Raw genomic sequence first — 18,050 nt, 5'->3', positions numbered from 1 at the left:
GTTTCTCTAGCCTCTAACACATTGTTCTAAACTGAACACTTGAATAGGATGATTTCCCTTTTCATATTTATTGTACATCAACTTTCAGTTTCCCTTAGAAATCTAGTTTCAATTATTCATATTCTTAAAACCATTTTTATCTGTGCATAAAAAATTTTGTGACCACAATCTTGGTAACATTTACATAATGCAAAGGAAGCTATCCAGTATGATTTATTATATCATCTCCTATCTCCCATAACATCATATTATGCCACATCCATCAGATCATGGGCAAATGAATAAGGAGTAATAATTTACTATAAAATATTTGTGTGCCGGCGCCCTTGTCGGCTCCAAGACCAAGATGGCCGCGAGAATCACCACTTTTCTCAAGAATGCCTGGGCGAAGGAGCCGGTGCTGGTGGTGTCCTTCTCAGTCTGGGGCCTCGCTATAATTATGCCCATAATCAGCCCCTACACCAAGTATGCTTCCATGATCAACCAGGCAACACCCTACAACTACCCAGTCCCTGTACGAGATAATGGGAATATGCCCGATGTGCCCAGCCACCCCCAGGACCCTCAGGGCCCAAGCCTGGAGTGGCTGAAGAACCTGTGAATACTCCTGCTGATGAAAGAGGCTCCTTCTCTGTTGCCCCCCAACAAAAAAAAAACCAAAAAAAAATATTTGTGTGCCTCTAGCTGAAGCAAAGGAAGTAAATGAAATGGTGATGTGGAGAATCAGTATTTAAAAAGTCAGCTAACCTCTTAAATATCTACCACTGCTTTGGGTGACCTGAGAGAAATTGGTTCTTTTTTCTTTTAATTATAGTTTCATATTGTTATGTTTCCCCCTCCTCAAAACTCTGTCATCTCTTTACCTCTTTATTGCATAATAAGTATCTTGAATGTGAATATATATTTCTTTCCATTCCATATTAAACATCTTTTAATTTATGAAAACATAGAGAGCATGCTACCAAATTATACATTTCCGACACCTTTATATGTGCTTTTACTTCCTGCTGAGAAGCGAATCGGTATCACTCAGAAAATGATTAGAAATTTGAACTATTTCTCAGTTCGATGACCTTAAAATCTCTATACTTTTATTTGAACAAGCCCAGCAAAAGTCATCAAGCCTGGGCCGTAGCAATGAGCCTTCGGTGACAGCTCAATTGTGAATCTGATAGATCATTTGGACTAACTATTGTGACAATCTCCACTTCCCCTTCCTGTAATCTATCAAGGATCAGCATGCTTACAGGATGTCCTGGCTGTTAGAGAACTGGTCTCGGGAAAGCTCAAGATTCTTAGGAATCTGCGGGAAGAGAAACGTTCAGGAAAGTAGTTGTCAGGAGGTAAGCGTTTTCTCACATCCACGAGAGCCCACGTCCCCAGTTATTCCAATGTGCATCATATGGAGAATTGCGATAAAGTAAAATCCAGAACACACTCCCCAGTGAGACAAAAGATAAAGGAAACAGAGGAATCTAGGGAACGTCTGAAAGTCAAGGGCTCTTTATTTACGCCATACAGCCTCTAAAGCATACCGACGGCATAAATTCTACTGGAGAGCTTTTTTCTTTTGTGTTTCCCCACTGCAGAACATTTCCGCACGCCTATAACAAGGCAGGAGATGGACGTGGAGGAATTTCCTTTAGCATGTGGTGTAGCAGCATGAACAATGGAAGAGCATGCCTCAACAAGGTGGGAGGCAAGAATCGATCCCCCAAAGTTGTTTTCTGTCCTCCACATGCACACGCCATGGTGCACATGCGCACCGTGCACACGTGCACACACGGATTATTGTGAAGTTAATCAGTGCCTTTGGTGTTGCACATGTGTTACAGCCCTGATCACAGTGCTTTGCTGCAAGACGTATTGAACCAAGACTGTTTTAATATTCCACTTCCTCCCTCCCTATTCTCCTTCTTTCCTTTCTTTTCGATTTTTCGATGCTGGGGGGGGGGGGGGGGTTAAACCCAGGGGCTAGTGAGCTAAGCAAGTGTTCTATCATTGAGCTACACCCGCAGCCCTAATTCATATTTTTCTTTTAAAACATAACAGATTTAATAAGGGAGAACATTTAAAGCTGATTGCGTTGGCTTTGTAATAGAGGCCATCCTGATTTCTTCTGACATACCATAACCCCAGATTCCCCTTTTTGATGTTTTGCTGTGCCTTTGACTAAAGAGCTGTCAGCGCATATCTGTTTGGGCTTATCAATAACTGTTTGCAGCCTGTAAGGGATTAGGGTAAAAAACATTTTCTTCTATATTGCCATTCAAATGAGTCATCTTTATTATTTTACTCTCTGTGTTCTGGACAAAAGCATGAAACCACTTACCAAGATTATGTTTTTCATTTTCCAGTTCTTTTGTTTTATTATTTTTTCATTTAGGGTCTTACTTACTTTTGTGACTCTTTTACTGAAACAAGGATCTCAGTTGCTTCAAAATGATTGGTTTTATAAATATGTAAATGAGCCATTCTGTATGCACAAGGTACAAGAGCGTGTGACCCCACCACCACTCTGACACCCCTTCAGGATTGGTGCGTTCTCTTGATTTTATGCAACATCTGAGGTGTCTTCACCAAGTTAGGTCCTTTCTGTAGGTCTTTGCCAGCTCTGAATATCCCCAGAAATTATTGTGACAAGTGGTCTTCTGGAAATGTTAGCTTCCTGTGTGGTCACTGAGAGCCCTTCCACTTCATGACGGCTGCAAAGGTCCACACTGGGAAGGCATATGATTGATTATGAACTAAACAAAGGGTACCACCCTTTCCCAGCTTTGAAAATAAGAATGGACTCTGTAAATGAGTTGCCAGGACGTACATGGATTCCCACATCCTGCTGCCTTTCTTATGTTGTGGAAACGGGCTGTAGGGATGGATTTTAAGGGACAGCAACAGTTACAGGAGCAGTTGCCACGGGGTCACAGATCCTTCTGATGTCTTTATGTACTTGAGTCACAGGTGATATTTGAATTTTATCCAGTGCCATTTCCATCACGCACAACTGAGAAGACGGTTCTTGTGGGAATTCTTTGTACTGTTTCCACCTGCCACGGGGTATTAGCAGATTACAGGAAACACCGGGAGGTGCCCTGTGACCTCTGAGTGAACAATGGCACATTTGTTTGCCTTTCTGCTTTCAAGGATATTTGAAGGTTGACTTCTGAAAAGAGTGTTTTTTTGTGAACATAAAATAGCTGTGTATTTGTGTGAACACAGACAGACACAAAACATAACTGGGATCTTCCAACCAGGTAACCGCAAATAAAAAGTCTAACACAAGAGGCCCGTTTTCTCTGTAAGTAGTTGTTTTGTTTTGCTTGGCTTGGCTTTTCCCAGCATGCTCCGGGCTTCAGCCACTCCTAGGTATCCCCTGCTCAGGAAAGCACTGTCTTAGAAACATCCAGGATCACACTGAGGCTGCAGCCACCAGTCAGTAATCCTACCCTGCGGGAGAACAGAGGAGAAAATCCCAAGGAAGAAATGAGAGGCATGCCTTCCTTTCCACAGCTTTACCTCTCACAAAAGACAAACAGGCAGATCTCCTGACGCCTGACCTGATAAAGGACAACACAACCGGCAGGGGTTAGGTCACTTTACTCCACAGCATTTTAAAACCTCCAAGCCCAGACTGCATGATAGGATTCCACAGAAAACATATGGCCTGTAGTTTTTTTTTCTTAAAATGGAAAGGGCCCCAGTTGGGTGATTCTTATGTGTTAGGACTTTTTTTTTTTTCCAGCCCTGGCTGTCCTGGCACTCACTCTATAGACTGGGTTGGCGCCCTTGAACTCACAAATCCACCTGCATCTGCTACCCAAGTGCTGGGATTAAGGTTGTGGGCCGCTACATCTGGCCCAGTGTTAGGACATTTCATGCATGTGAAGAAATGTTTGGTTGCTGTGAGCCCAGGGGACGGTTGCTTCTTAATGCCCATCAGAATGGTGTTATCCTGGATCATGACAGCCAGAAAAAGGCCAACAAGAGCAATCTGGGAGATTTTATGTTATCGCAACGAGAGAGTGAAAACTTTGAAAAGCATGACTCATTTGGGTTGTCCAAAGGTTGGGCGGGTAACAATGCAGGCTTGTGGCTAGTTCCGTAAACCTCCCTAAAACTGAAAGGGGGGGGGGGGGGCTGGGGCACTGAAGGAGAGACTCGTTTACAGCTGCTATGCTTCAATTGATGTTCAATGTTAAAAGACCCAAGATTAAATTAGTAACAACTGAAAAATAAAAATCTTCCTGCCAATAAACATCAATCGTGCACAAAAAACGGGTCTTCACTGGGCAGAGTTCAGTCTTTCTGTCCAGGAGTTTCCCAGAAGTCCGGAGGAGTCGATGAGACCGAGCATCAACTGGCCGCAGGTGCAGCAGCTTTTCAACCCGGCAAGAACAATGTCTGTAGTGAGCCAGCATCGGTTTGCGTCCCCCCACGGTGACTGCCAGTCGTGTGCAGGCTTTGTCTGTTCTTTGTGTACTATTTGACTCAGCTAGAGCCAAAAGAATCCGTGCTAAACCAGAGCCTACCTTTCTGTAGCGAGCCTAATGTTTGATGTTGCTTGACATTTTCACTGCACGCAACCCCTGCCCCGAGCTCCTGCCGCCTCACAAGCACTTCCCACTTGAAAGTACAAGACTGTGAAATGGTGCGATCCACACACTGTCCTCCCATCCAGGAGGGAAGCAGGCAGTGTTTCCTGACAGCTGGCTGTCCAGCTGGTGTTTGATGTGTGGCAGAAAGGCACGATGGGATAATAAGGGAGCCGGTTGTTCCTCTACGGTGGAAACTGTAGGTGAGTGCATCCTCCCCTGGGCTTCTGGCCCCTCTGCCCCACAAGCAGCCAGGTTGCCCAGGGTCCCATAATCCTCTCCTCACTTACAGCACAGCTAAGGCCTATCTGCTCACCAGGCTTTTCATGTGCCCACACTTTTTTCATCACAACAAACATTTCAACTCTCCGGTTAGGCTTTATCGTTGTGAGCATTGTTAAAGGGTTTTGTCTTTAAACAATATCTACTCTTTTTCAGCTTTTATTATTGCCTGAAATTCTTTATTTTTCCTGACTTGGGAACATTATCTAGCCTGTCTGTCGGAGAAAACTGGGAGAAATGTTTATGCTAGTCACAGACCTTGCAAGCCATATCTGGTTAAGGGTAATCTGAAAACCAACAAACCAAGCCTTTGATGAATTGTTACTTTGCTGTGTGTGGAACGTACAAATAGCTCAGATATCTACATAGATATTTCTATACCATACATGCCCAGTTTAAGAACTGTTTGGAGAAATATTACCAGAGATTGCCGTATTTAAAAGATTGTATTTGGGTGGGGCACAGTGGGGCACAGCCCCAATCCCAGCACTGGGAAGCAGAGTAGAGGCACATAGATCTCTGTGAGTTCAAGGCCAGCTTGGCCCACAAAGTGGATTCTAGGCGGGCCTAGGCAACATAATAAGACACTCTCTCATAAATAATAATAATAAAAAAAATTGACTTGGGTCAAGTGAGATGACTCAGTAGGTAAGGGAGCTTGAAGCAAAACCTGTTGACCTGACCTTAATTCTCAGAACCCGTGAGTAAGGAAAACCAACTCCCCCCAGCTGTCCTCTGACCTCCGCATAATTATATACACATATCTGCACGCACACATAAACACATACACACACATACATGCACAATAAATAAATAAATAAATGTAATAAAAATTTTAAATTAAAAATGTTTTGTACTTTTACGGACAATGTTTTACAAGTAATGAAATATAAAGCAATGTGAATGATTTAAGTGATGGAATTTTCTAAATTGTCGTTTTAATGTTTAAAGTACCTTTTTTCAAGTAACATAGAGGTGCAAAACACAATCATAGTTATACGCTAAAGCATTGAAAGATTGGTTGTGACGTTAAGGTAAGTGATGCACGCTCAGTAGAGAGGAGCCTTGTCCCACTCGCTCTCTGTTGCTGCGGTAGATACCGTCACCAGGAGCAACCTGGAGCCCTTGTCCCACTCGCTCTCTGTTGCCGCGGTAGATACCGTGACCAGGAGCAACCTGGAGCCCTTGTCCCACTCGCTCTCTGTTGCTGTGGTAGATACCGTCACCAGGAGCAACCTGGAGCCCTTGTCCCACTCGCTCTCTGTTGCTGCGATAGATACCGTCGTCACCAGGAGCAACCTGGAGCCCTTGTCCCACTCGCTCTCTGTTGCTGCGGTAGATACCGTCACCAGGAGCAACCTGGAGCCCTTGTCCCACTCGCTCTCTGTTGCTGCGATAGATACCGTCACCAGGAGCAACCTGGAGCCCTTGTCCCACTCGCTCTCTGTTGCTGCGGTAGATACCGTCACCAGGAGCAACCTGGAGCCCTTGTCCCACTCGCTCTCTGTTGCTGCGGTAGATACCGTCACCAGGAGCAACCTGGAGCCCTTGTCCCACTCGCTCTCTGTTGCTGCGGTAGATACCGTCACCAGGAGCAACCTGGAGCCCTTGTCCCACTCGCTCTCTGTTGCCGCGATAGATACCGTCACCAGGAGCAACCTGGAAAGGAAAGGGTTCATTTCAGCCATCATCAAGGAAAGTCAGGGCAGGAACCTGACACAGAAACTGATGCAGAGGCCATCATGTTCACTCCTTTTCCTGTACAGCCCAAGCCCCCCTAACTGAAGATACACTGCATACAGTGAGCCAGGCCCCCTACCTGAGGATACACTGCATACAGTGAGCCAGGCCCCCCCCCATTGAGGATACACTGCATACAGTGAGCCAGGCCCCCTACCTGAGGATAAACTGCATACAGTGAGCCAGGCCCCCACCTGAGGATACACTGCATACAGTGAGCCAGGCCCCCTATCTGAGGATACACTGCATACAGTGAGCCAGCCTCCCCTCCCCCCCATTGAGGATACACTGCATACAGTGAGCCAGGTCTTCCTCTATTAACTAGCAATCAATAAAATGCCCCTCAGACATGCCCACAGGCCAGTCTGATGACACCAATATGTTAGCTGAGGGTCCCTCTTCCCAGGTATGTTGACAACCAAGATTAGACACCGTAGCACCCAAGGATGACCCCTGAAAAGGAGCAATCCTGAACTGTGATTATCAGGACATTTTGCAGGGAGCATATCCATCTCCTGCTTCCTCTGTGTCTGGCAGGTGACTCCTTCCCACCATCCTTAGTTTGGTCATCCCACCTGTACTTCCTGCCTGGCTATTGGCCAATCGGTGCTTGATTACATCAGCTTGAGTGACAGGTCTCTACAGTGTACAAGAGGGTTATTCCACAGCAGCCTCACACAAGCTAGGCAAGCACTCTACAACTGAGCTGCATTCCCAGGTTCCACAGAGATTTCCATGGTTTCTAGTTATCCGGGCTTTTTTTTTTTCCACCAAAAAAGAAAAAGAAAAAAAGGTGAGAAGTGAGGGAAAGACGGAGGAAGGGAGGAGAGAGAAAGAGACAGAGACACAGAGAGAGATGGTATTTACACACCAAGCTTGATTATCACGTCCTATATCTAAGGTTCGGTGTCTTCAAATGATTTCTCATCTTTATTCTTTTTAGAGTGACTGAGAACAGTGAGCCAGCAAGGCAAAGGAACACCAGCTGGCTGGTCAAGTAGTAGCCACAGACAAGACAGAAAACAGCTATGCTTTCTCTGCCCAAGGTTGAAGTAAAACCACGAATCCTTCCATGGGGGTGGGGAACATAGCTCAGAAGTAGAGCGTTTGTTTGCCTAACTTACTGGAGCTGGAGGATTCCTACCCCAGCCCAGGCCCGCCTCTCTGCCACCAGTGTTGAGCCAGCCGCGGTTAGGCGCTACAGCCGTGGTTAGGCCCTACAGCAGCGCTGTCCCCGGTGCAATTAATGGTCTTCTCTGGCCATGTTCATCTTTGAGTTCCACCGTTTTCATCCTTTCTGGCCAGGAGGCCTTTGGATTTCTTCTGTTTAACATTCATGGAGCTTCTTGATTTTTTTTTTTTTAAAGAATTGCTTAGATTTTTCAAGGTCTTTCATGTGTCACTATTTTCACTTTTATCTTGAGACTCTTACGTGTGATTTATTCGGGTCTCTGAATCATCCGACACATGTTGATTTTCTCATTTCAGCAGGCGAGTCCTGCTTAGGAGCAGAGCGCGGCTTCCTCTCGCCCTCTGGGGCCATGTTACAATGTCCCTTCCGCTCTCAAAGCCTTCAATACACTTGTTCTCTCCTCCTTTCCTCCTCCCTGTCCCTCTTTGTCTTCATATGTTACTTTGAGGTAATCCCCTACTCTGTATACTCACAAGATTAGATTTACCCCCCCCCCCAAATTCTATGTCTGAGATTCCCTGAATACTCTGTTTTCCAAAGACCTGATTCTGCCAGCTTTTCAAAGAGGTCCAGCCTTGTATACTAAAGAAGTCCCCACTAGGAGTAAAAGGAAAATCGAGAAGGGGATCTGGGCATGCGGCTTGGTGTACTTAGCATTCCAGAGGCTCTGGATTCCATTCCCAGTGCCGAGAGAGCTGAGAAGAGAGAGCTCGCCATGAAGAGCCTCTCCACATTCTTTTCTCTGGAGATGTGACAATGTTGATCCATGACTGGCTTCCAGTATGGATGGGAAAAAGAGAGAGAAGAAAGGGGAAGAAGGGAAGAGAGGAGAGGGTAAAAGCCAGCTGTGGAGACTCTCACCAGTAATCCCAGAATTTAGGATGCTCAAGACAGGAGGATTGCTATGAGTTTGAGGTCAGTCTGGACTATACAGTGAATTCTAGAAGGTTCTTTCACACTCTTCTACTTCAGTGGTTTTCATTCCTGGCCCCTGGCCTAAAGCGTTCTGTTGTCTGTGTCTTCTGAGCGGTCCTCTAACTTGGTTTAATAAAATCTGGAAGACCAAGAAGCCAAAGCCAAAATATCAAGTTCAACCGCAAAAGACCAGAAAAACGACCATCACCATTGTGATGCCCACCCCACAGGAAGGAAGTGAGTTCAAAGATTCCTGTCCAGGAAGTCACCACCATTGTGCTCTGGCTTCACGTTTTAAATTTCTTCTTCAAACTGCCTTATTTAATTTTCCTGTCTTGAATTCCCAGGTAGCTGGACCTTGCATTGTGTACAGAGGTTGTATTTGCACAAAGTAGGAGCCAAAGTTAGACATACAGTGTGATTACCTATATACAAAAATATATGTAGTTAGATGAAGTACTTTTAAAAAAGACCGTAAAACCCAAATTATCATCATGATTACTGAGGACTGGCAGGATTATTGTTTCCCCCTCTGTTTTCTATTTGCAAAATGTTTTGCAGCACACCTTCCCCAGCTTCTTCCAAATCTCTGACTACTGAGCCCTTTCTGAAGGAGCACGGTGTTTTGCAACCCCTGGAAACCATTAAACCCGGTCAGAGCTGCTTTCAGTCGCAAGAGGCAGAAATCACCAAGGCAGCGCCTCAGAGAATAATGAAGGATATTTTCTCACATAATAAAAAGCCCCAGGAAAGTCACCGCACCCGGCTGACTTTATATCATCACCTGCTACCCTTTAGCTTGGCTCTGGGCTCAGGCTCTTTTTCTCTTCCTGTTTGCACAACGGCTGCAATGGTTCCAGATGTAACTTCCAGACTCTACAGCACGCAGTGGCTGCAAACAGTCGTGTCTTTCTTTGTTTCATTCATTTAGTGGTAGGCTCGGTTACGAATGTCAGAAAAACTGAAACGACAGAGACTGGAGGATGGCTTCTTTTCTACTGCTGTGATGCGTGACTAAGGTGATGGCTCTCCCCCCAGCTATTACATCCACATTGTATGTAGCAAAATGAGAAAGGAGAACTAGGCAAAGGCCATGAGTCGGCTGTCATGAGGAGCTTTACACGCTGTGTCGGCTTTTATTGTAGCGGCCCAAACATATCAGGCTAAGCGGGTTGAGAAATGGACTCTGCGTTCTGGTTGTCTCTGTGCCCCTGTGACTTTATCCTGCTCATACATAAGAGGAATGTGTCTAGTGGGCAGCTACAAGTAGCCATGTCGTATTTGTGTGCCTCTCAATCACCTGGCAGCCACTAACAGGTTCCTCTTATACATTATTGCACACCCATGCCTAAGTCAACCGCAATGAATGGGAACAGCTTATGTTTCTGCTGTGTTATGGAGTTGGGCAGGCCTCTTCGGAAGGACGTGGCTTCCAGAAATAGGGCAGATGCTGAGTGAGATCAGCATTCCTAGGAGGGATGAAGACACAGCAAAGAAGGAGCCCACAGTTGTTTAGATACTCCGTTTGTAAAGCAAACAGCTGTCCAGGTCCCTGATTCCAGGAGTGTGAATGTTTATCTGTGACACACTTCTCTACAATTGCTAGAATCGATGTGCCTTCCCTGTGTCTATGAGAGAGGCTGAGGAGAAGGAATTGGAATACTTACCTGAATCTATTTACGACTCCTGCTTGTTCAGTCTCACCTTCTACTTCACAAACCAAAATGATTTGTATTCAGAAGCATTACATTTTTAAGTTTTCCAGCAAAATCATAGCTGTTCCTCCCTGGGGTTGACTAAGAAGAGTGTGGCAGAAAAACAAGCAGGACTTCAGAAGTTAGAATGTTTTGTTTAGTTATCTCTATGCTTTTTGTGGCTATGGGGAGGAGCTGGAAATCAAGCATCCAAGAACGGCATTAACCACAAGCAGATGCAGGGTGGTGAGTGGAAGAAACTGTAAAGGCCATGCATGTGGCTCAGGGGAGGAACTGTGTGCTTTCGTCACTGTTGTGTTGCTGTGGCAATGAAGCAAAACGGGGCTGGTTGAACTCTATGAATTTTCTATAAACTAAGGATCAAATATGAGCAAGCCAGATGACAAGAGGAATCTATAGTGAACCAAAGGGACAGTCAGCTTTCCAGTGGTTCTCAAGCTCCCTAATGCTGTGACCCTTTAATACAGTTCTTTACGTTGTGGGGACCTCCAACCACAACATTGTTTTGTTGCTACTTAATAACTGTAATTTTGCTACTGTTCTGAACCGTAATGTAAAATCTGATATGCAGGATATCTGATGTGTGAGCTCCAAAAGGGTCTCAACCCACAGGTTGAGAACCACCAGTTCATACCATCAGCTGAAATTTTATGACCACCTTTGTAAGATTTCGTGTCATTGGAGCATCAGCTAAATAAGACTGCAGAGTCTTATACAGAAATTTTGAAATTTCTTCCCATGAATTGATGAAGTGAGAACTTCACAGTTACAAAGTGCACGCTTCCTGTAAGAGGAAAAACTAACAAAAATAAAACAAAACAACCATCACACACACATACATACACACACGCACGCACATACACACGCACACATGAACAAAGCAGAAGCTGATGAACCTGTCTGTCCACTCTTGGCTGCAATTCTACCTTCCTATTATCTGCTTTTGCTGAGGTAGCTTGTTGGATGCCAGCTGTAGGAATTGGATTCAGTTTGCGACTGTTCCCAGTAAGATTTCCAGGGAGGAAAGCAAAAAACCAAAAAGCCAAAAAAGACTTGGATACTTTGTTATGCTCTCTTGAGGACCTAAAGCTGTTCTTGACACATTGTAGCTTTCCAACACATGGTAACTACCTTGGTCTGTCGCAGTTCTAGGAACTCTGGCAAGCAAGGTTAATAATGATTTGTTGACTTGTTCATTGTGTTTGTTGTTCAACCACTACAGAATGTGGACTTGGAGATGGGATTCGGGTGAATGATTGAGGGCTTAGTAGCCTTCTACCAGGGGCTCACAGGAAACACACACTATGTGTGTGTACACATATATATGTGTATTTTGTATATGTATATATGTATGTACACATGATTTGTGAAACATGTATCCACCTGTTTAGTCAGAATGGAGGGGGAAGCTTACATACATAACCCCAGCAGAATGGGTGAATTACAGCAAATTCATTCATTTAGAGCAGAAAAGCATGAAAACCAGGCTCACCTTGGAAAGGTTGAAAGGAGAACTTGGCAGGCAGCTCTGCCTTATGAACATCTCCCATCCCACATCCAATAGCAAGCACTGAGGTGTTATGCCGTTCTTGTGAATGGTTTTTATTAAAGCCCACAAGGAAGGAACACGGCCGAAGCAAGTGAATCCCTTCTTAGAGGTTGCAGTGACTCTCCAGGAAGGGGAGGGAAGAAGCTGGCCTTTGTCTTTCTGAGAATCTCCGAAGCACGAAGCACGGGAGAGAGGCCAGGGAAAGCCCAAATCTGTAGCTCCACTACCTGAAACACACAGTAAAGCTGTTTCACAAGGGAGAAACGTTCAATTGGAGGTGTCTGCAGGCACACCAGGCATTTCCTATGGCAACCTGATCAAAAGTATTTTGCGGTTATGGGCTGACCAATCAGGAGGTAAGAGCCCCAAATAAAATCTCAGCTGTGTGACCCTGAGTGACATTTGACCTCCGTGTCCGAGTTTCTTCATCTTTCAAGAGGAAAACATTTGACAGTTTTCCAAAGGAATCTCTGATGGTATATTAGGTTTTATGAGGACTTCGTGTTTGCAAAAGATAGGTCTCACAGTACTCCCAGGTTCAAAGCGTCATGAGTCCAGGCAATGAGGTGTGCTCTCTGAACTTCTCCATCCTTTTATTCGTCTTTCAATAGGTGTTGATATGGGTCTGCTCTACATCAGGTGTCCACTTAGTCTTTCCGTGTCTCTTCGAAGGCATTTCGTCCATGTGTAAAAACAACCCCCAAAGTTTTCTTTCACTGTTTTTCTCTCATTCTCGGGCTTACCGCTTGGAGACATTTACACATACTTTGGCAAGTTAGCTTGACCAAAGCTTCCTTTAGTGATGGAACATGGCCAATTTATTAGGTATTTGATTTTTTTGAGTTGTTGCAACTAAAACACAATTTGGCATTTTACATGGACTTTTAAGGGTGTTTTATAGGTGGCAAATCTATTTATCAGATATATGCCTTTTAGTACATCACGAGTTTTAGTATCTTTTCTTGTGATGGTTAAGGGTGTTTGCCCATCTAAAGAATAACAACAACAGCGGAAGTCATGAACCTGCCCTTGACGGGGAGAAACTTAACCTGGGGTTGGAGAGTTTTCATCTTTTTTAAGCTTGTAGGCTACAAGGTTTCATTCCAAGCCATAGCTTACATGTCATCCTCATGTGTGTAAGATGTGTGAATATGTGTATTTAAAGATATGAATATTGTCATGTCTGGTCACTGCAGTATTATTAGATTAAAGCATCCCATGAAACACATTGGTAACAGAAGTCTAACCGAGATGCATTACCAAGCATCTCTTTTTTATGTCAGGTATTTACGATGTATTTACATTAATTAAAGAGACACTGCAAATGTACCTGAATCGAGGCGAGGGGGCATAGCTCAGTTGGCTTGCCTAATACAAACAAAGATGTGGATTCAGTTCTCAGCACTACATATATCCAGCCATGGTGGTGCACTTCTGAAATCCTAGCACTTGAGGTGTGGTGCAAGAGGATCAGAAGGTCGAGGCCATCCATCCTCACATAGCTAGCAAGTTTGTCAACAGTCTGGATACTAGAAATTCAGTCTCAAAAAGTAGACGAAATAAAATATCAAAGCAGAATCGATTCCTTGAACACTTAGAGTTGGAGAATATTTAAAAAGCAGACGATGAGCCTGATCTCTAAATGATACAGAGGAAAGAAATACTTCCAGAGCTGCTAGCTTTGAATTCCCGGGTACCTAACAGTGAAATAAATGCTTTGCTTTCTTCTGGGCACTCAGCCCATTTCTGCAGGCTCCCAGGATGCCTGAATAGGCAGCCTCAAATTTTCAGTAGGGGGCGATGTTGTCTAACGCAAGGTCTGTTATCAATTTGGTTCTTTCTTGAGATCATTCTAAACTCTGCCCTTTCCCAAGATTTAATCTGTTTAAATGGATAGTGGTTATTTGCTCTTAAATTCACTATGAATTTAATCTCACGTTTAATACACTGAAGTGCTATATGGTTGCTTTCCACCACCGATTAGCATAACTTTCCCCAAAATGTATTCTGAACAGGAAGCGATCTTGTTCAGGAGCACGAATTTTAATTTCATTGTTTTTAAAACAAGGAAATATTTGATGACTTTGGAAAAGCATATGAAGTGAATTTTGATGAGGTTGGTTCTGGAATTAAGCTGGGACTTTTGGAGAAATTGAATATACAAACTTTGCCTTGAAAATTTATTTTTTTAAGCTGGAAGAGATGCATTCTATTTGCATTTTTGAGCCTGAATAATTTTAATTCCATTTTTATTGTGCAAGGCCAAGAGGAACATTTACTTTGTTTCCCTGATTACTTATACAGTTATTCTTTTCTGATACCACATGAACCATGAACCATAATATTATAGTCCTTGCTAATACATTTTGGCAAAAGTATTACTATTTAAAGTATTTACACGAAAACACAATACATAAATGCAATGACTTTCTCAACTCATCGTTTCCACTGAGCAATCACCTTTATTTTAATACAAGTAAAATTCATTAACTGTTTCTCAATTAGCTGAGCAACTTTTCCAAATGAACTAGCAAAGAAAAACATTGCCTGTTCTACCGAAGCCAGTGGATCCGCCTGGTGGAGAGTGGAGAAACAAAGAGAAGGGTTTAATTTTCATAAATGCAACGCTGACTCCTAGGGGATTAAGTATGGTCCCGATACACCCAGTTTCTCTTTAATTCATTTCTAAGTGAAGTTAGACTTGAATGCAAATGCCTCTGAAGCCAAGGCTTGCGCTCAAGACCTTCTTACATTCAAAGTAGAATTTGGAGGTCCAACTGAGTGAATCCTTTGAATTGAAAACTTAATTTAAAGAAAAGAATTTATTCTTTTTCTCCCTTACTAAAATTTCACATCCCGTTGTGAATTTAAGACCCCAGGAACTGAGCTGAGTCCTATAGTTTTAAGTGCAAATCAAATGTAGCGTTTTGAGGAAGAGATGCAATTAACTTTGAATCCACATTTATGTACAATAGATTTCATATGAGTTTCACTTTTTTGGGGGGTTCTACTATTGGCCAATAATAAAGGTACTTAAGATTGAAAAAAGACAATGCCTATGCTAAAAGGCATGGTATTGTATTTGCAAAACAAGTTACACAGTGTCAATAATAGAGGGCAACTATTGATTGTCTTATGTATTAATGTTTAGCGTTTTTGGGTGGCTTGTAAATCGTTACTATTTCTAAGGGAATTGGGCACATATACACATATGCGGAATCTAAATTTATTTTTACAGCACTCTTAGGTACATATGCACATATGCGGAATGTAAATTGATTTTTACAGCGCTTTCATTCTACAATTATTTAAACAGAGTATTTAAGAGCAGTTCTGCTCCACAGTTCTGATAGATTTCAGGAAAGCAGAGGCGGCGTGCGTGCATCATGGTGGAAAGCACTCCTCTGCCACACACACGGCTTTCCTTCATGGATATTGGTGGTCGGGTGTTGATTGGCTTTGAAGGAGCCCATGGTTTTGTTTGAAGCCGGCTTTCATATGAAGGATGAGCATAAGCTGGTAAGCGCAATTGTTACTTTCCTATTGCTCTGATAAAACACCAGGGCCAAGACAACTTAGAGAAGCAAGAGTTGTTAAGGGGCTTATGGAGCCAGAGTGATAAGAGGCCTTGGTGGGGAGAAGAGGCATGGCGGCTGGAAGCTGAGAGAGAGAGAGCACATGTTGGGCATGGCAGTTGGCTTTGAAACCTCAAAGTCCACACCTTAGTGGTATTGTTTTTCCAGTAGGTCACACTCCTAATACTTCCCAAACAGCCCCACTCTCTGGGTACCAAGTATGCAAATGCCCAAAACTAGGGCAACATTCTCACTCAAACCACAACAGGCTGGAACTATGGTTATAAATGTATATTTTTATGTATTCCTTGACAGTGTGTGTGTGTCCTCACGGGTGTCATATATATAGAGAGAGGTCAGAGGACAACTTGCAGGAGTCGGTCATGAGGATCTGGAGATGGAACTCTGGTCATCAGGCGTGACAGCGAGGCTACTGAGCCATCTCACCAGCCCCTACCTATTCTTTGACGATTTCATACACATCATATACAATATAACTTGATCATGTCCACCTCTCACCCCTGGCCCAGGCACTCCCGACACACCCCCCTCACATTCCTGGTCTCTTCCTCTTCTGTAAAACCCACTGAGTCCAATCAGTGCCCATGTGCACAGGTGTGACACATCATGAACCTACCAGCAGATGTACCCCCAAAGAAAAGTGATACCCTCTTCCTCCAGCAACCACCAACTGCCAATGGCTCCTCAGCGAGGGATGAGGCCTCCTGAGCCCCTCCCCATCCATGGTGGCATGCTGGCTGGATTGCTTGTGTGCAGGTAACCACGGCCGCTGTAAAATCATGAGTACAACAGCAATGTCATGTCGGGAAACAGGATTTCATTCTCCTCCCATCTGCTAACTCTTGTTCTTTCTGAAGCCTCTTCCAAGAGGTCAGAACCAACCATGGTTTTGACATGACCCAGGGTGTCAGGGTTCTGAGACAGGGTTTTTCTGTGTAGCCCCGGCTTTCCTGGAACTTGCTCTGTAGACCTGACTGCCCTCAAACTCAGAGATCCGCCTGCCTTTGCCTCCCAAGTGCTGGGATTAAAGGCGTGCCTTTCCACTGCCTGGTATGTGGCATCATCTTTAAGTACTGTTTTCTGGGATTTCTGTTGTTCTCTTGAGCCTGTGCAATATTGCCCAGTGGATTCTAGGCTTTCCTAATTAGTTAGCTTCCCTTTCCTCTTATTGTGAATGGAGGTTTTTCTGTACTAGTTTCATAAAAACTGACACATGAGCAAATTTGGGAAATCTTGAATCTCTACATACATAACATGAATGCTATTTCCCCTGAGGTTAGAACTATAAAATCCCAATTTTCTCCCCTCACTTTGTAATGGCTCCCTGCCTTCCCCTAAGGAAGATGGTTTTAAGACTTGGTTGTTTATATCTAACATATTACCTCTGAAAATTCTGTAGATCTTTTCATTGTTTTCTGAGTTCTAAAATGTCTTGTTAATGAGCCTGATTTTTTATTTATCTATTTTTTATTTTTATTTGTTGCGCTGGACACAGCCAGAGGCTTTGGAATGTGAAAACTCTTCATTCAGCTGAAGAAACTCTTCATGGATTTTTAAAAGAGATTTTATGTATTCCAGGCTTGCTTGTCACCAACTTTGTAGGCAAAGTTAGCTGAAGTCCTGATTGTCCCACCTCCACCTCCCAAATGCTGGCTCATGGGTGTGGGCTGCCAAGTCTGGCTTCCATGAAGGTTTTTGCTGTTGATATCACTCCTCCATTTCCTCTGTCATGCTGTAATTCTGATGTTGGCTCGTCTGTGCTTCCTCTATAATATTTTATGATGACTATTCCCAGCCACTCTTTCTGTCTTTCCGACATTATCTGGGTGTGTGGCCTACACTGGCTTTGAACTCTCAATCCTTTGGTCTCTGCTTTCCCAAGTGCGGGGATTATAGATGCACGTGCTAACTGGACTCCCTAGTGCTCTAATTTCAGAATAGTTTGTCAAATTTTCCTCTGATGTACTTCTTAGATTTTTCTATTAGACTCTTAACTTTTAATATGTTTTTTTACATTTTTCTGAATGTGCTTATTAACAAAACTTGCCAGGACCTTGGTGTCTAACGCAGGTCTTGATAATAACATTTCTCCTTTTATCAACTCCATCCAAGTTCTTTGTTTCCTTGGAACTTATTGGGGCTGTCTGTTCTTAAAAGATTATGGAGACCTAATTTTTTTTATGTTGGAGGATTTTCTAAGACATCTAAGATTCTATGCTTTGCATGAGTGGCTGCGTGTCTATGGGTCTCACTCATACAGAGTGGCTGATCTGGCCTTATCATGGGAACTCCCAATGCATCAATATTTCTACATGTTTCCTCTAGGCTGGTTTAGATTATCAGAGAGGCAGCTCATAGCTTCTGAGTGGTGTAGGCTTGACTGCCTCCAGGAGCCGAGTGCAAGGACAATGACAGGGGCTGATATTTAGTACGTGAACATGTTTCTCATTGTCTTCTTTTCAAGGGAGT

The 18,050-nt window shown here is 43.7% G+C and overlaps 1 protein-coding gene across 1 annotated transcript; it reads left to right on the top strand.

Annotated features, from left to right (window-relative positions):
• Positions 1-346: 346 nt before the first annotated feature.
• On the top strand, positions 347-637 carry LOC121434833 (NADH dehydrogenase [ubiquinone] 1 alpha subcomplex subunit 3-like). The gene has a single exon (XM_041633791.1). The coding sequence runs from the start codon at positions 347-349 to the stop codon at positions 599-601; it is 255 nt and encodes an 84-aa protein (XP_041489725.1). The 3' UTR covers positions 602-637.
• The last annotated feature ends 17,413 nt before the right edge of the window (positions 638-18,050 follow it).

The sequence above is a fragment of the Microtus oregoni genome, unplaced genomic scaffold (genome assembly GCF_018167655.1).
Source record: "Microtus oregoni isolate MIOR12 unplaced genomic scaffold, Mior012 000045F_ref0000178, whole genome shotgun sequence".
NCBI lineage: Eukaryota > Metazoa > Chordata > Mammalia > Rodentia > Cricetidae > Microtus > Microtus oregoni.
The sequence above is the reverse complement of the archived record's forward strand: the minus strand, read 5'-3'. Positions and strand labels throughout refer to the sequence as shown.

Bases quoted from the DNA above. Each gene is read 5' to 3' on its own strand.
- LOC121434833 (XM_041633791.1), top strand. From the start codon at position 347: ATGGCCGCGAGAATCACCACTTTTCTCAAGAATGCCTGGGCGAAGGAG.